The sequence below is a fragment of the Perognathus longimembris genome, chromosome 22, assembly GCF_023159225.1.
Source record: "Perognathus longimembris pacificus isolate PPM17 chromosome 22, ASM2315922v1, whole genome shotgun sequence".
Classification (NCBI taxonomy): Eukaryota; Metazoa; Chordata; class Mammalia; order Rodentia; family Heteromyidae; genus Perognathus; species Perognathus longimembris.
In genome coordinates, this window is record NC_063182.1 from 7048610 (window position 1) to 7064175 (window position 15566).

Below are 15566 nucleotides of genomic sequence, written 5' to 3' on the forward strand. Positions count from 1 at the left end.
GTTCAAGCACCAATACACAAAGACACACACACACACACACACACACACACACTCACATATACTGAAAGTGAGAGTCTTAATGATATATAATTAAGAAATTTCTGCTAAAACTACACCTGAGTGAAGACTAGAAAGGATAAATAATAAACAAGAAGAGCAAGCGGTGGGTAGCTCCGTGGCAGAATGTTTGTCTTGTGTGACCAGTATTCCTGAGTTTAAACACTATCACATCACAAATAATAAGAGAAAAAGCTAGTCATTAGCGACTAAGTTTTTCTTTGATAAATGTAACTAATCATTACATTTCCACCCCCATTTGACCCAAAGAAATGTTAATAACGGGGTGCTTTATTATGCATGTCCTATTTTACACAGCTAAAGGCGTTTACAAAATCCTATGCTCCCCAGTGGGAGACAGATGGTAGAACTGGCTTACCGGAAGGTGGCTGGGGTCTCCTTGTGACACAGGGAAATCCTGGGGTAGCAGGAGAGGCTCGCTTTTGGCACAGCTCTCCTGGCTGAGGAGCGTGTCCACATAGTTGGGCTGCGGGAAGATCAGGTGGCTCTTCCCCGAGTCCGCGGTGAGCGACACCTCATGGGAATAGGTCTGCAGGAAAGCGTGCACCCCATCCACACCCACCAAGTGTGAAGCAGGTAGACCTGCCAGCCCACTGTGTGCTGTCGGAGACGGACGGCTCGTGTGCCAGTGTCTCAGCCTCAGGGCCAGCAGCACGATGACAAAAGCCAGAAAGACACAGGAGACCACGGCCACTGCCACCACTAAGTACAGCGTGAGGTCGGAGTCCTCTGTGTCAGGGGCAGTGTGGACGCTGCTCAAATCTGCCAGGACCTCCGGGATGCTGTCGGCCACAGCGATGGTGAGCGTGACGGTGGCGGAGAGGGGCGGCTGGCCGTGGTCCTGCACCGCCACCACGAGGCTCTGCTTGAGCGCGTCTCTGTCCAGCAGGGCCCGCGCCGTGCGCACCTCACCCGTGTGCAGCCCCACCGTGAAGAGCCCCGGCTCGCTGGCCTTGAGCAGGCGGTAGGACAGCCAGGCGTTCTGTCCTGAGTCTTTGTCCACGGCCACCACCTTGGTCACCAGGTATCCTGGCTCTGCAGAGCGAGGCGTCAGCTCCACGCCTGTGGAACCATCCGTGGGGAGGGTGGGGTAGAGAATCTCAGGTGCGTTATCATTCTGGTCCAGCACGAACAGACTCAGGGACACGTTGCTGCTGAGGGGTGGCTGTCCACCGTCGCTGGCGATCACAAGCAGCCACAAGTCTTGGAACTGCTCATAATCAAAGGAACGAAGAGCATACAGGACACCTGTGTTGGAGTTGATGGAGATGTAGGAGGACAGAGGCGCTCCCTGGATGGTGTCCTCGGTGAGAGAGTAGGTTACTTGGGCGTTCTCCCCACTGTCAGGGTCCTGGGCTGTCATGCTTAAGATGGACGCTCCTCTTGGGTTGTTTTCTGGAATGTATGCAGAGTAGGAGGCGTGAGTGAAGGTGGGTGGGTTGTCATTGATGTCTGTCACCTGCAATGCAATATGCATCTCTGTAGACAGGGGAGGTGTTCCCTGGTCAGTGGCAGTTAGCAGGATGTCATATTCTGAGACTTCTTCTCTGTCCAGAGTTCTGTGGGTCAACAACTTGTAATAATTTCCATAGGTCTTTTCCAGTCTAAATGGAAGATGATCTGGAATGGAACATGTGACGAGGCCATTTTCTCTAGAGTCACTGTCATGAACGTTGAAAAGAGCAATGACTGCTCCAGGGGAAGAAGGCTCTTGGATAGCGCTGGTGAGAGAGGTAACTGTGACTTCTGGAGCGTTGTCGTTCACGTCCACGACTGTCACAAGCACCTTGCTTCGGGCTCGAAGGCCAGGTCCATCATGGGCTTCTACATCGAAATGGTAGAATCCATTCTCCTCATAATCCAGATCTCCTAATATTGTGATGACCCCACTGACAGAATCCAACTGGAACAGCTGGGATATTTTGTCGCGGTCATTCCGGAAGGAATATGTGACTTCTCCATTGGTCCCCTCATCCGGATCGGTGGCTTTGATGGTGAGCAGCTGGGTGCCCACGGGCAAATTCTCCCGCACACTGACATGGTACTCTGGCTGGGTGAATGCGGGAGCGTTATCGTTGCTGTCCAGGAGTGTGATGTGAATCCTGGCAGTGCCCGAGCGCACGGGGTCGCCTCCATCGTAGGCAGTGAGAACCAGGTGGTGAACTGGCTCTTCCTCACGGTCTAGGGCGCGTTCCAGCACCAACTCCAGATACTGCACCCCATCAGGTCCTCTCTGCACGTCCAGGGAGAAGTGAGCATTGGAGCTGAGCTGGTAACCCTGCAGAGAATTCAGCCCTATGTCCGGATCGAAAGCTTCAGGGAGCGGAAATCTTTTCCCAGGATCTTCACTTTCAGCAACTTTTATTTCCCTCTGCTCGGCTGCAAAGCTGGGCGCATTGTCATTCACATCGGTTATTTCCACCTCGATTCCCACAATGCTCACCTTGTCCTCTAGGAGGATCTCCAAGTGTGCCACACACTGGGCAGATGTGTGGCAGAGCTGCTCGCGGTCGATCCTGCCCGCGGTGACCAGGCCGCCGCCCCGCGGGCTCAGCGCGAAGAGCTGCGCCTTCCCTCTGGACACGATGCGCACGCCGCGCTCCGCCAGCTCCCGCGGCTCCAGCCCCAGGTCCCGGGCCAGGTCGCCCACGGCAGAGCCTTCTTCCAGCTCCTCCCGCACCGTGTAGCGGATCTGCTGGGCCCGCACTTCCCACAGGGCTCCCAGCACAAAGCACATCCACACCAGTCGCCTGCAGTCTGATGGAGAAGCAGCCGCCATGACAGCCCCGCTGCGCGGCAGCCTGACCTTGGCGGCTCCCGCTGGAGGCCGAGGAGCCCTGGGTCCTGGTCTTCCCAGGGCCGATGCGTTAGCGGTGGAACGCTGAGCATCGCGGGTCCCAGATGAAGCTTTGCAAGCGCCCGGAACCAGGGCTGTGGGCTGCGGAAATCTCCTTCTGACTGAAGGTCTGGTTGTTTTTCCCCCGCGTGGTGAACAGCGACACTCAGAGCCCTAAACTGTTATTGCAACCCCTTCTTGAAAATGAAGAGTGCAAAACTTTATACTGTTTCCATTCCCAATCTCATTTCTTCCGAGGAGAATAAATAACAAATTCCTGTTGCTTAATTTGCAAATAAAGGATCCACACCTTCTTTTGTTATAAGCTAAGTTGTTTTCTTAGAGATATGACATAGGGTTTTTGAGTAAAGAATGTTCTAAATTTTCACAATGTGTTTTAAAGTATTCATCCCCGAAGCCCATTTTCAGCAAACTATAATTCTTGCAGAGTCCAGGACTGGTTTTAAGGACAAAGGAAAGAGTTATAGACAGCAGCCTGGAAGGTGGAAATTCAGCTTTAGTCAACCTATGCTGAAGCAGATCTCCTTATCCGAGGTGACCCTTAGAGTCTGGGACAACCTTTCAATTCCTTTGCAAGGAATTACCTGACACTCAGGAGAGAGTCTCACCCTGTGAAAATGAGGTTGCGAAATGATTGTAGTTGAAAAGAGATTTTTCTCACTAGCTTGTACATCAGAAATTCTAGGCTCCAAACTATGCCTGTGACTCTGGCTAAAAGTGTCTCCTATACTGGTAGAACAGCAACCTCTATAGAGTCAGAACTCATCAAATTTTTTTTTTTCAGTATTTAATGAGCAAGGTACTGGTACAAATTCAAAGCATCTAACCATGGGTAAAAAACTTTGATATTAATAATATCACTAAGAAGACAGAAACATACTGACATGCTGTAAAGAATCCAGTTGTCATAGTGTAACATGACCAATGCATAGATTTTTCATCATTTCTGAATTTCACTTTAATTTTATTTACTTTTTGGTGTTATTAGGGTTTGCACTTAGAGTTTTGTTCTTGCAAGGGAAGGGCTCTCAAAATTATCTTTCTTTCTTTTGGAGGTACTGGGGCCTAAACTAGAAGTCTTGTGCTCATGTGCCCTGCCCCTTGAAACATTCCACCAGCCATTTTTATTTCAGAAACCAGGAGAAGGTAATATTTTATTAGTCATGTATGCATTATTATTGCAAGCTTCATAGAACTGAACAGTTTTTGTTAATTTATTTTCCTGGCTTGGTTTTTCTTTCTAAAAATATTTTTATCTGTATGTAGCTGTACAAAGGAGTTGCCATTCAGCAATGCAGTCTATGAATACAGTATGTCTTGAGGAATGCCATGCCTTTTGAACATTCAAACCCATCCCAATTAACCCACCCTTTTCTCAATTGTCTTATGTTTAAAGGGTATGTATTGATTTTTTTGCCATTTAACAAAGCCCTTTATGCATACTATGCATCTTTTTTTTCTAGACAATTAAGCAAATTTTTTACTGAAGCTTACATTGTGGTAATTAAATACATTTCAATTGATTACAGGCCAAAACCAATGAAGAGAGAAATTACGACCCCCCAAAATTTCCCTCCTCTACCTCGCAAGGAAAAATCTTTTATTCAATTCAATAGTTCTCATCTTTCTAAGCTTTGTGCAACATAATCATTTGCAAATTTTCAACATTAGAATTCTTATTTATATTAGGAAAAGTAAAACCAGACCTCAAGCCAATAATGTCATCAAAATCTACAGGGATACTGTTCAAAAACAAAATCCTCACAACAGAGCAAGTCCCAACATAAGGTGCTGTGCTAAGTAAGAATCAAATGCATAAAGCAAATTTTAAGCTTCAATTCAATGTTCAATCAACAGCATGCTGAAAATAAAAGTCAACAGTGTTCCAACCACTTGATGTAAACCAAGTAGGTATTGTGTAGAAACACTAATAAAAGGTGTTTCATTAATGAATACAGAAGGAATAAAACATCACTGCATCAATCCCGAAATTATCAAGAAAATATTGTGGACAATAAATATAAAATGTAGTTAACTTTGCTCTTCTCTCAGTTGCTTACCAGTTTTTGCAAATATAGTTCACAAGATGCCAACTCTTTAAGCCTCCATTTCTAGTTCAGTGTTTATGAAATTTCGTGTCTGTGTTCATTCAAAAACCCTGCCACATAGTTGTCTGAATAGCCTGACAGTTCTCATTCTGGACATCATTTGTCCTGTGACTGCCATGGTAAAAAGACCACACAGGAACAGGAAGAACCAACATCTCACGTGCATCACAGAACTTTAAGCCACAAGATGAAAAAGCCACTTACTCTGCTCTAGTTTATAGAGGAGATTACTAATGAAAGTTAGTGGCAGCGGCTGCTCAAAGGATAAGGTAAATGATCCAAGCTGAACAGCTAACCATTATGCTAGAGGACCTTGCTTACATACTCAGTGATAAGTTCTTTACTACCAGTTCTTAACAAGTTAGGATACTCCATTAGAAGCCAGTCCATTTTACTGAAAAGTATAACATGGTTGGATTGTTTACAGAGTATGCTGAAAATCTATATAATTTTCTATGGGTTCTTGCTGGGTAGATATGATTCAAAAGATTCTTGATACATTCAACTTTGCTACTTTTCAAAAAGAGCCCTTGCCAATTAAGGATGCAAAATTCTGACACCCTTGAAAAAATTTCAACTCAGGGTTCATGTCCTACTTCCCCCTCTGGGGTATGAGATTTGTATATAAACCCACAGTGTTAGTGTATTGCTTTATATGAGCGGCAGAGGGAGAAGACACCATGGAAAGAAAAGAAACCAATCACAAGACTACAAATGCAAGAACAATAATTAAAATAGTGATACACACAAAAGAAGTAACTAGAATCATTCTATGAGGATCCAACTTGTGGAAGAAAAATTTTAATTGTTGTCGCAAAAAACATCTGTATAAAGTAGAAACTGGTTTCAGTAACATTAGTAGAGAACATGTTCTAGAAAGTGGAGGTAACTGGATGTAAAATTCCTGCAGCAATTTAATAGAACAGTCCCAGATGGTTCAGCTGAGGCCAACACCTAATAAGGACGAAAGCCTTGTCTGTGGGGAATTTTGGATGATACCTAAAAAAATATTATACCGTGCATAAACCAAATTGAATTGTTTTCACAAGTGCTATAATGTTTCTTATAGTAAAAGTTATGTTCTACATGCACTTCAATTTCAGAGGAAGCGTGGCATAGAATAGCTAAACACAGAAGAGAGCATTTATTCAAGACATCTAACACCTTGGGATAATAATGCATACACTTCAAAATGATTACACTACCATTACATCTGGGCTTTTTGCAACTACAAGGTGATCGGTATGGAAAGCATGACCCTCGTTATCAACGTGTAGAAAGCAGTCACCACCATCTATGTGTCGTCTTCTTTTGTGATTGTTTCTCCATTTTTCTTAATCAACTCTGCTCCAGTTGCTGCTTTTTAGCAAAGCTAGGAAAAACAAAATTGTAATAATTGAACATAGCACTCTGTCAATCAAGACGTTTGAAGCCTTCGATCTTCTGAGAAGAAGAAAGCATGATGCGACATGTAGAACTCTGACTAACAAACAAGGTGTTCACAAATTTTCCTGCTTGAAGACTTTTACAACCTCCCTGATCAGGTCAATATAGGGGGTCTGAGTTAAGTTTGTTTCAAAGCTAACATAAGAAAATTCTGGTTCTGGAGTGATGTGAATAGCCCAATAATTTCCATCTGATTTCATTCCATTCATTGGTACCCACAAGGATTGAACAGTGTGGCATCAATGACAGAACCTGATATTAGGTCCCGAATTCCACTCTCACGAGTGACATCCTTTGCAGTAATACCATCTTTCATGTAGAACTGGTCCATAGCTATTGGGTCAAGCTCACTCATCAACATGTCCAGGGTTTGATCTGGCTGGCTGATTACCTGACTCTCTGGAAAATCCAAAGTAAACAAGTACCAACAGTCAGAATTCATCCGTCCCATACAATATGCTGCTCCATTAGGGAAAATGCATTAAGAACCTCTGTTTCTTCCTAGAAATTTCGGTGTGTGTCTCCTTGGTGAGACAGCTTCATGAAATTCTTACAAGAATAAAAGATGCTTTGAATTGAGTCAAACCCACTGTAATCCCTAGCAAGCTTCAACAGGGGACCAGTGTTTTCTATCAGAGGGTAGTACCACGTCTTCAAAATGGAACATCTCTTGGAGACAAACATGCTGCTCTCACTGAGTACATAAGCTTCCTACTTGTCAGTTTTTGTCACACTTATGATTGAATATTGCACATCCTTCAAGAGTACATCCTGTTCTGATCTAGAGATAGTGCAAGATCTCTAGATCCTTGGTTTGCTTTGGGCTGCTGCCGGGAGAACCAAACCTCCAGCAGCTTCTCGGTCGCTTCGATAAAATGTGCAACTTCCATCACTGTGAGACTAGCAAACAACCAACAACTACAGAAAATCAACTAAATCACATCTCTTCTCCTGCTGCTGCTGTGGATTGTTCCAGCCGTTAGCAAGATTCAGGTTCTTTCTTTTTGCTATAACTTTATATTAACTTTTTTTTTAAAAAAAAGGACTAATAAAATTTTCCCAAAGTGTATGTGTATGAGTGAAAGTTGAACATGAGTCTGCTGGAAATAGAGGCAGATAAAGTTCAGTCTCTTGTAGTCCCTGCTTCCCCGTTAGAGAGAGTAGAGCGAGCGCTAGCTAATGTCACTGGCCATACTGTGTAAGCCGAATACCATGCATTTTGATCTGTGTCATCCCTTTAACATCTTCACTCCCTGACACCCACCCCTTCCTTTATTTTTCTCAATCGTGTGGTATAGATGATGAATCCTGACTGCATTCCGCCCCTTCTTCCCTCCTCCATTTGTAAACCCCCTTCTACTCAGCCATCATCTCTCTAGATAGTACATATTCCCTGATGCTTACGCTTATGTCACTGGGCTCTCACTTAGCTTTCAAAAAAAGAATTATACCATGTGAACTCTCCACTGAGTCTGTTATACTTCAGTTAATTCATTTGTTACTGCTTACACAGTACACACTCTTTATGTGCACATTTATACATATTCTAGCTAACACAAATGAAATGGGTCTGGCTTACTTCATTCATAATATGTTTCAGTATCAGAGAAAATTTGAGATCAATCAGTTCAGCACCAGACCTTTAAATTGTTCCTCAATAAACAATTAGCATATAAAATAATTCAAACTTTAGGAGATGTTGAGAGAGTAAAATAAAGCACTTTTCACCATCCTTAGAAGTTTCAGCTGCTGAAAGGGCATTCTAAAAATGAGTGGTACTAGAAGGCTACAGAAGATGCCTAGAATCCTACCTAGGCAGAGGGTGTGAACTGCAGGTCAAAGTTCAAAGCCAGACAAGCGGATTAATCCACAAGGCTCTTATCTCCAATTTAAAAGCCAAAAGCCAGGACTGAACACTTGGCTTAAGAGCTAGAGCATCATCCTGGAGCAAAACATACAACCAAGAGCCTGAGGCCCTGACTTCAAGCCACAGTACACACACACAAACACACACACACACACAAACACACACACACACACACAAAGTGAGAGTCTTAATGATATATAATTAAGAAATTTATGCCAAAATTATGAATGAATGAAGACTAGAAAGGATAAATAATAAAGGAGATATGCCAGGGGTGGGTAGCTCCATGATAGAACTTTGCTTGTATACCCACTAATACTCAGTTAAATCACTATCACATCACAAAAAAGAGAAAAAGCTAGTCATTACAAACTAAGTTTTTGTTAAGTACATGTCACTAAACATTATTTTTCCATACCCCTCTGATGCAATGGAATGTTCATAAAGGGGTGCTTTACTTTGCATGTCCTATCTTACACAACTAAAGGCATTCACAGAATCCTGTGTTCCCTTGTGGGAGACAGATGGTAGAACTGGCTTACCGGAGGGTGGCTGGGGTCTCCTTGTGACACAGGGAAATCCTGGGGTAGCAGGAGAGGCTCGCTTTTGGCACAGCTCTCCTGGCTGAGGAGCGTGTCCGCATAGTTGGGCTGCGGGAAGATCAGGTGGCTCTTCCCCGAGTCTGCGGTGAGCGACACCTCATGGGAATAGGTCTGCAGGAAAGCGTGCACCCCATCCACACCCACCAAGTGTGAAGCAGATAGACCTGCCAGCCCACTGTGTGCTGTTGGAGACGGACGGCTCGTGTGCCAGCGTCTCAGCCTCAGTGCCAGCAGCACGATGACAAAAGCCAGAAAGACACAGGAGACCACGGCCACTGCCACCACTAAGTACAGCGTGAGGTCAGAGTCCTCTGTGTCAGGGGCAGTGTGGACGCTGCTCAAATCTGCCAGGACCTCTGGGATGCTGTCGGCCACGGCGATGGTGAGCGTGACGGTGGCCGAGAGGGGCGGCTGGCCGTGGTCCTGCACCGCCACCACGAGGCTCTGCTTGAGCGCGTCTCTGTCCAGCAGGGCCCGCGCCGTGCGCACCTCACCCGTGTGCAGCCCCACCGTGAAGAGCCCCGGCTCGCTGGCCTTGAGCAGGCGGTAGGACAGCCAGGCATTCTGTCCTGAGTCTTTGTCCACGGCCACCACCTTGGTCACCAGGTATCCTGGCTCTGCAGAGCGAGGCGTCAGCTCCACGCCCGTGGAACCATCCGTGGGGAGGGTGGGGTAGAGGATCTCAGGTGCGTTATCATTCTGGTCCACCACGAACAGGCTCAGGGACACGTTGCTGCTGAGGGGTGGCTGTCCACCATCGCTGGCAATCACAAGCAGCCGCAAGTCTTGGAACTGCTCATAATCAAAGGAACGAAGAGCATACAGGACTCCCGTGTTGGAGTTGATGGAGATGTAGGAGGACAGAGGCGCTCCCTGGATGGTGTCCTCGGTGAGAGAGTAGGTTACTTGGGCGTTCTCCCCGCTGTCAGGGTCCTGGGCTGTCATGCCTAAGATGGACGCTCCTCTGGGGTTATTTTCTGGAATGTAGGCAGAGTAGGAGGCGTGAGTGAAGGTGGGAGGGTTGTCATTGATGTCTGTCACCTGCAATGCAATATGCATCTCTGTAGACAGGGGAGGTATTCCCTGGTCAGTGGCAGTTAGCAGGATGTCATATTCTGAGACTTCCTCTCTGTCCAGAGTTCTCTGTGTCAATAACCGGTAATAATTTCCATAGGTCTTTTCCAGTCTAAATGGAAGATGATCTGGAATGGAACATGTGACGAGGCCATTCTCTCCAGAGTCGCTGTCATGAACGTTGAAAAGAGCAATGACTGCTCCTGGGGAAGAAGGCTCTTGGATAGAGCTGGTGAGCGAGGTAACTGTGACTTCTGGAGCATTGTCGTTTACATCCACAATTGTCACGAGCACCTTACTTCGGGCTTGAAGGCCAGGTCCATCACGGGCTTCTACATCGATATGGTAGAATCCAGACTCCTCATAATCCAGATCTCCTAATATTGTGACATCCCCACTGACCGAATCCAACAGGAAGAGTTTGGATATTTTGTCACCGTCATTCCGGAAGGAATATGTCACTTCTCCATTGGTCCCTTCATCCGGATCGGTGGCTTTGATGGTGAGCAGCTGGGTGCCCACGGGCAAATTCTCCCGCACACTGACGTGGTACTCTGGCTGGGTGAATGCGGGAGCGTTATCGTTGCTGTCCAGGAGTGTGATGTGAATCCTGGCAGTGCCCGAGCGCACGGGGTCGCCTCCATCGTAGGCAGTGAGAACCAGGTGGTGAACTGGCTCTTCCTCACGGTCTAGGGCGCGTTCCAGCACCAGCTCCGGATACTGCACCCCATCAGGGCCTCTCTGCACGTCCAGGGAGAAGTGAGCATTGGAGCTGAGCTGGTAACCCTGCAGAGAATTCAGCCCTATGTCCGGATCGAAAGCTTCAGGGAGCGGAAATCTCTTCCCAGGAATTTCATTTTCAAGAACTTTTATTTCCCTCTGCTCTGTTGCAAAGCTGGGCGCATTGTCATTCACATCGGTTATTTCCACCTCGATTCCCACAATGCTCACCTTGTCCTCTAGGAGGATCTCCAAGTGTGCCACACACTGGGCAGATGTGTGGCAGAGCTGCTCGCGGTCGATCCTGCCCGCGGTGACCAGGCCGCCGCCCCGCGGGCTCAGCGCGAAGAGCTGCGCCTTCCCTCTGGACACGATGCGCACGCCGCGCTCCGCCAGCTCCCGCGGCTCCAGCCCCAGGTCCCGGGCCAGGTCGCCCACGGCAGAGCCTTCTTCCAGCTCCTCCCGCACCGTGTAGCGGATCTGCTGGGCCCGCACTTCCCACAGGGCTCCCAGCACAAAGCACATCCACACCAGTCGCCTGCAGTCTGATGGAGAAGCAGCCGCCATGACAGCCCCGCTGCGCGACAGCCTGACCTTGGCGGCTCCCGCTGGAGGCCGAGGAGCCCTGGGTCCTGGTCTTCCCAGGGCCGATGCGTTCGCGGTGGAACGCTGAGCAATCGCGGGTCCCAGATGAAGCTTTGCAAGCGCCCGGAACCAGGGCTGTGCGCTGCGGAAATCTCCTTCTGACTGAAGGTCTGGTTGTTTTTCCCCCGCGTGGTGAACAGCGACACTCAGAGCCCTAAACTGTTATTGCAACCCCTTCTTGAAAATGAAGAGTGCAAAACTTTATACTGTTTCCATTCCTAATCTCATTTCTTCGGAGGAGAATAAGTAACAAATTCCTGTTTAATTTGCAAAGAAAGGATCCACACCTTCTTTTGTTACAAACCAAGTTGTTTTCTTAGTAATGTCACATGCGGTTTTGAGTAAAGTATATTTTCTAACTTTTGAAAAGTTTTTGTTTTTAACAATATTCATCTCCAAAGCCTATTTTTAGTATACTATATTTCTTGCTAGACCAGGGCAGGATTTATGGGGAAAGGAAAGAATTGAGATGCAGAATGAGACCTGGAAGTTGGAAGTTCACCTTTAGTCAACCTATGTAGAAGCAGGTCTCCTTACATGAGGCGTCTTTTGGAGTCTGAGACAACCTTTCAATTCCTTTGCAAGGAATTACCTGACACTCAGGAGAGAGTCTCACCGTCTGGGAATGAGGTTGAGAAGTGATTTTATGTTGAAAAGAGAATTTTTCGCTAGCTTTCACATCAGAAATTCTAGGCTCCAATCTATGCCAGTGACTCTCTTGTTCACATTCTCTCTTTCCCTGTAGAACAGCAATCTCCGTACAGTCAGAATTCAGGAAATATATTTTTCAGTGTTTCATGAGCAAATTAACGGGGCAAATGAAAAGCTTCAAACTATGGTTAAATAATTTGATATAATAATATCATTTGATATTAATTTGATATTAATAATATCATTAAGAAGTCAGAAACATACTGACATGGTGTAAAGAATCCAGTGGTCTTGGTGTACCATGGCCAATGAATAGATTTTCCATCATTTCTAAATTTCACATTAATTTTATTTACTTTTTGGTGTTATTATGGTTTGCACATAGAGTTTTGTTCTTGCAAGTTAAGGGCTCTCAAAATTATCTTTCTTTCTTTTGGTAGTTCTGGGGTTTAAACCAGGAGTCTTGTGCTCATGTGCCCTGCCCCTTGAATAATTTCACCAGCCGTTTTTATTTCAGAAACAAGTTGAAGGAAATATTATATGAATCATGTATGCATTATTATTGCAAGCTTCATAGAACCAAATGTTTTTTTGTAAATTTATTTTCCTGGTTTGGTTGTTGTTGTTTTAAAATAATTTTTATTCGTAACAAGCTGTACAAAGGAGTTGCCATTCAGCAATGCAGTCTATGAGAATGGTATGTCTTCATGAATGCCATGCCTTTTGAACATTCTCACCCATCCCTCCCATCCACCCTCTCTCACTTGTCTTAACTTTAATGGGTATGTATTAATTTTTTTGCCATTTAACAAAGCCCTTTATGAATACCATGCATCATTTTCTAGAAAATTAAGTAAAATTTTTATTGAACCTTACATTGCAGAACAGAAATACATTTCAACTGATTAAAGCCCAACACTAATGATGAGAGAAATTATGACACCAAAAATATCCCTGCTCTACCACGTGAGGACAAATTTCTATTCAAATCTATAGTTCTGATCTTTCTAAGCTTTGTTCCACATAAACATGTGCAAATTTTCAACATTAGAATTCTTAAACATATTAGTAAAAGAAAAAACAGACCTCAAACCAAAAGTGTCATCAAAATCTACAGGGATACTGTTCAAGAAGAAAATCCTCCGACGGAGCAAGTCTCCATATTAGGTGCTGTGCTCAGTAAGAATCAAACGGATAAAGCTAATTGAAAGATTCAATTAAATGTTCAATCAACATTATGCTTAAAATAAAAGTCAACAGTGTTCCAACCACTTGATCTCAAACCAAGTAGGTATTGTGTAGAAACACTGACAAAAGGTGTTTCATTAATGAATACAGAAGGAATAAAACATCACTGCATCAATCCAGAAATTATCAAGAAAATATTGTGGACAATAAATATAAAATGTAGTTAAATTTGCTCTTCTCTCAGTTGCTTGATTACCAGTGTTTGCAAATATAGCTTAATAGATGCCAATTATATATTATATATGTGTATATATATATATAATCAAACTGAATTACAGAGAGGTTACAGTTTCATACATTAGGCATTGTATACATTTCTAGTACTGTTTGTTACCTCGTCCCTCATTCCCCCTACCCCCTTTTTTCGCCCCCCTGCCATGAATTTTTCAGTTCATTTACACCAAACAGTTTTGCAAGTATTGCTTTTGTAGTTGTTTGTCTTTTTTTACTCTGTGTCTCTCGATTTTGCTATTCCCTTCCAATTTCCTAGTTCTAATACCAGTATACCAGATTTCCAATATACCCAGATAAGATACAGAGAAAGTGTAGGTAAAACCACAGGAAGGTAATACAAAAAGATCATCAATAATAGAGGCTACAATTTCATATGGCACATTGAAAGTAGTTACAACAATCGTTTCCATAACATGGAGTTCATTTCACTTAGTATTATCTTATGTGTTCATAAGCGTATAGCTATTGGGCTCCTGCGATCCTCTGCTGTGACTTGCCTAAACCTGTGCTAATTATTCCCTATAAGGGAGACCATACAGTCCATGTTTCTTTGGGTCTGGATCACTTCACTTAGTATAACTTTTTCCAGGTCCTTTCATTTCCTTACAAATGGGGCAATGTCATTATTTCTGATAGAGGCATAAAATTCCATTGTGTATCTGTACCACATTTTCCTGATCCATTCGTCCATTAAGGGGCATCTGGATTGGTTCCAAATTCTAGCTATGACAAACTGTGCTACGATGAACGTTGTTGTGCTGGTGGCTTTAGTGTGTTCTTGTTTGTGGTCTTTTGGATAGATACCCAAAAGTGGGGCTGCTGGGTCATAGGGTTCTATTTACCCTTCTGAGGAATCTCCATACCGCTTGCCAGAGTAGATGCCAACTCTTGAAATCCTCCATTTCTAGTTGAGTTTTAATGAAATTTGGTGTCTTGTAATCATTCAAAAATCCTGCCACATAGAAGTATGAATAGCCAGACAGTTCTCATTCTGGACATCATATGTCCTGTGACTGTTATGGTAAAAAGACCACACAGGAACAGGAAGAACCAACAACTCATGTGCATCAGAGAACTTTAAGCCACAAGATGAAAAAGCCACTTACTCTGCTCTAGTTTATAGTGGAGATTACTAATGAAAATTAGTGGCAGCGGCTGCTCAAAGTATAAGGTAAATGATCCAAGCTGAACAGATAACCATTATGCTAAAGGTCCTTGCTTACATACTCAGTGATAAGTTCTTTTCTACCAGTACTTAACAAGTCAGGATATTCCATTAGAAGCCAATCCAATTTACTTAAGAGTAGAACATGGTTGAATTGTGTACAGAGTACTCTGAAAATCTATATAATTTTCTATGGGTTCTTGCTGTGTAGACATGACTCAAAAGATTTGAAACAATCAACTTTGCTACTTTTTAAAAAGAGCCCTTGCCAATAAAGGAGGCAAAATTCTGACACCCTTGAAAAAAATTTCAACTCAAGGTTCATGTCCTGCTTCCCCCCCACCCCGGGGTAGGATATTTGTATATAAACCCACAGTGTAACAGTGTATTGCTTTATATGAGCGGCAGAGGGAGAAGACACCATGGAAAGAAAAGAAACCAATCACAAGACTACAAATGCAAGAACCATTATTAAAATAGTAATACACACAAAAGACGTAACTAGAATCATTCTATGAGGATCCAACTTGTGGAAGAACAATTTTAATTGCTGTTGCAAATACATCTGTATAATGTAGAAATGGGTTTCAGTAACATTAGTAGAGAACGTGTTCTAGAAAGTGGAGGTAACTGGATGTAAAATTCTGGCAGCAATTTAACAGAACAGTCCCAGACGGTTTGGCTGAAGCCAACACCTAATGAGGGCAAAAGCCTTGTCTGTGGTGAATTTTGGATGATACCTGCAGAAATATTATACTGTGCATAAACCAAATTGAATCCTTTTCACAAGTGTTATAACGTTTCTTACAGTAAAAGTTATGTTCTACATGCACTTCAATTTCAAAGAGTGGCATAGAATAGCTAAACAGAG

The 15566-nt window shown here is 44.2% G+C and overlaps 3 protein-coding genes across 3 annotated transcripts in view; all 3 read right to left on the bottom strand.

The window, feature by feature from the left end:
* Nucleotides 1-15566, bottom strand: part of LOC125339773 (protocadherin gamma-C4) — a 365900-nt gene that overhangs the window by 305826 nt on the left and 44508 nt on the right. The gene's annotated exons all lie outside the window — the stretch shown is intronic.
* On the bottom strand, nucleotides 386-2866 carry LOC125340151 (protocadherin gamma-A4-like). The gene has a single exon (XM_048331604.1). The coding sequence runs from the start codon at nucleotides 2855-2857 to the stop codon at nucleotides 386-388; it is 2472 nt and encodes an 823-aa protein (XP_048187561.1). The 5' UTR covers nucleotides 2858-2866.
* Nucleotides 6192-11556, bottom strand: LOC125339779 (protocadherin gamma-A4-like). Its single transcript, XM_048331039.1, has 2 exons — nucleotides 8899-11556; nucleotides 6192-6415 (listed from the first exon to the last, which is right to left on the bottom strand). The coding sequence occupies exons 1-2, from the start codon at nucleotides 11317-11319 to the stop codon at nucleotides 6407-6409; spliced, it is 2430 nt and encodes an 809-aa protein (XP_048186996.1). The 5' UTR covers nucleotides 11320-11556; the 3' UTR covers nucleotides 6192-6406.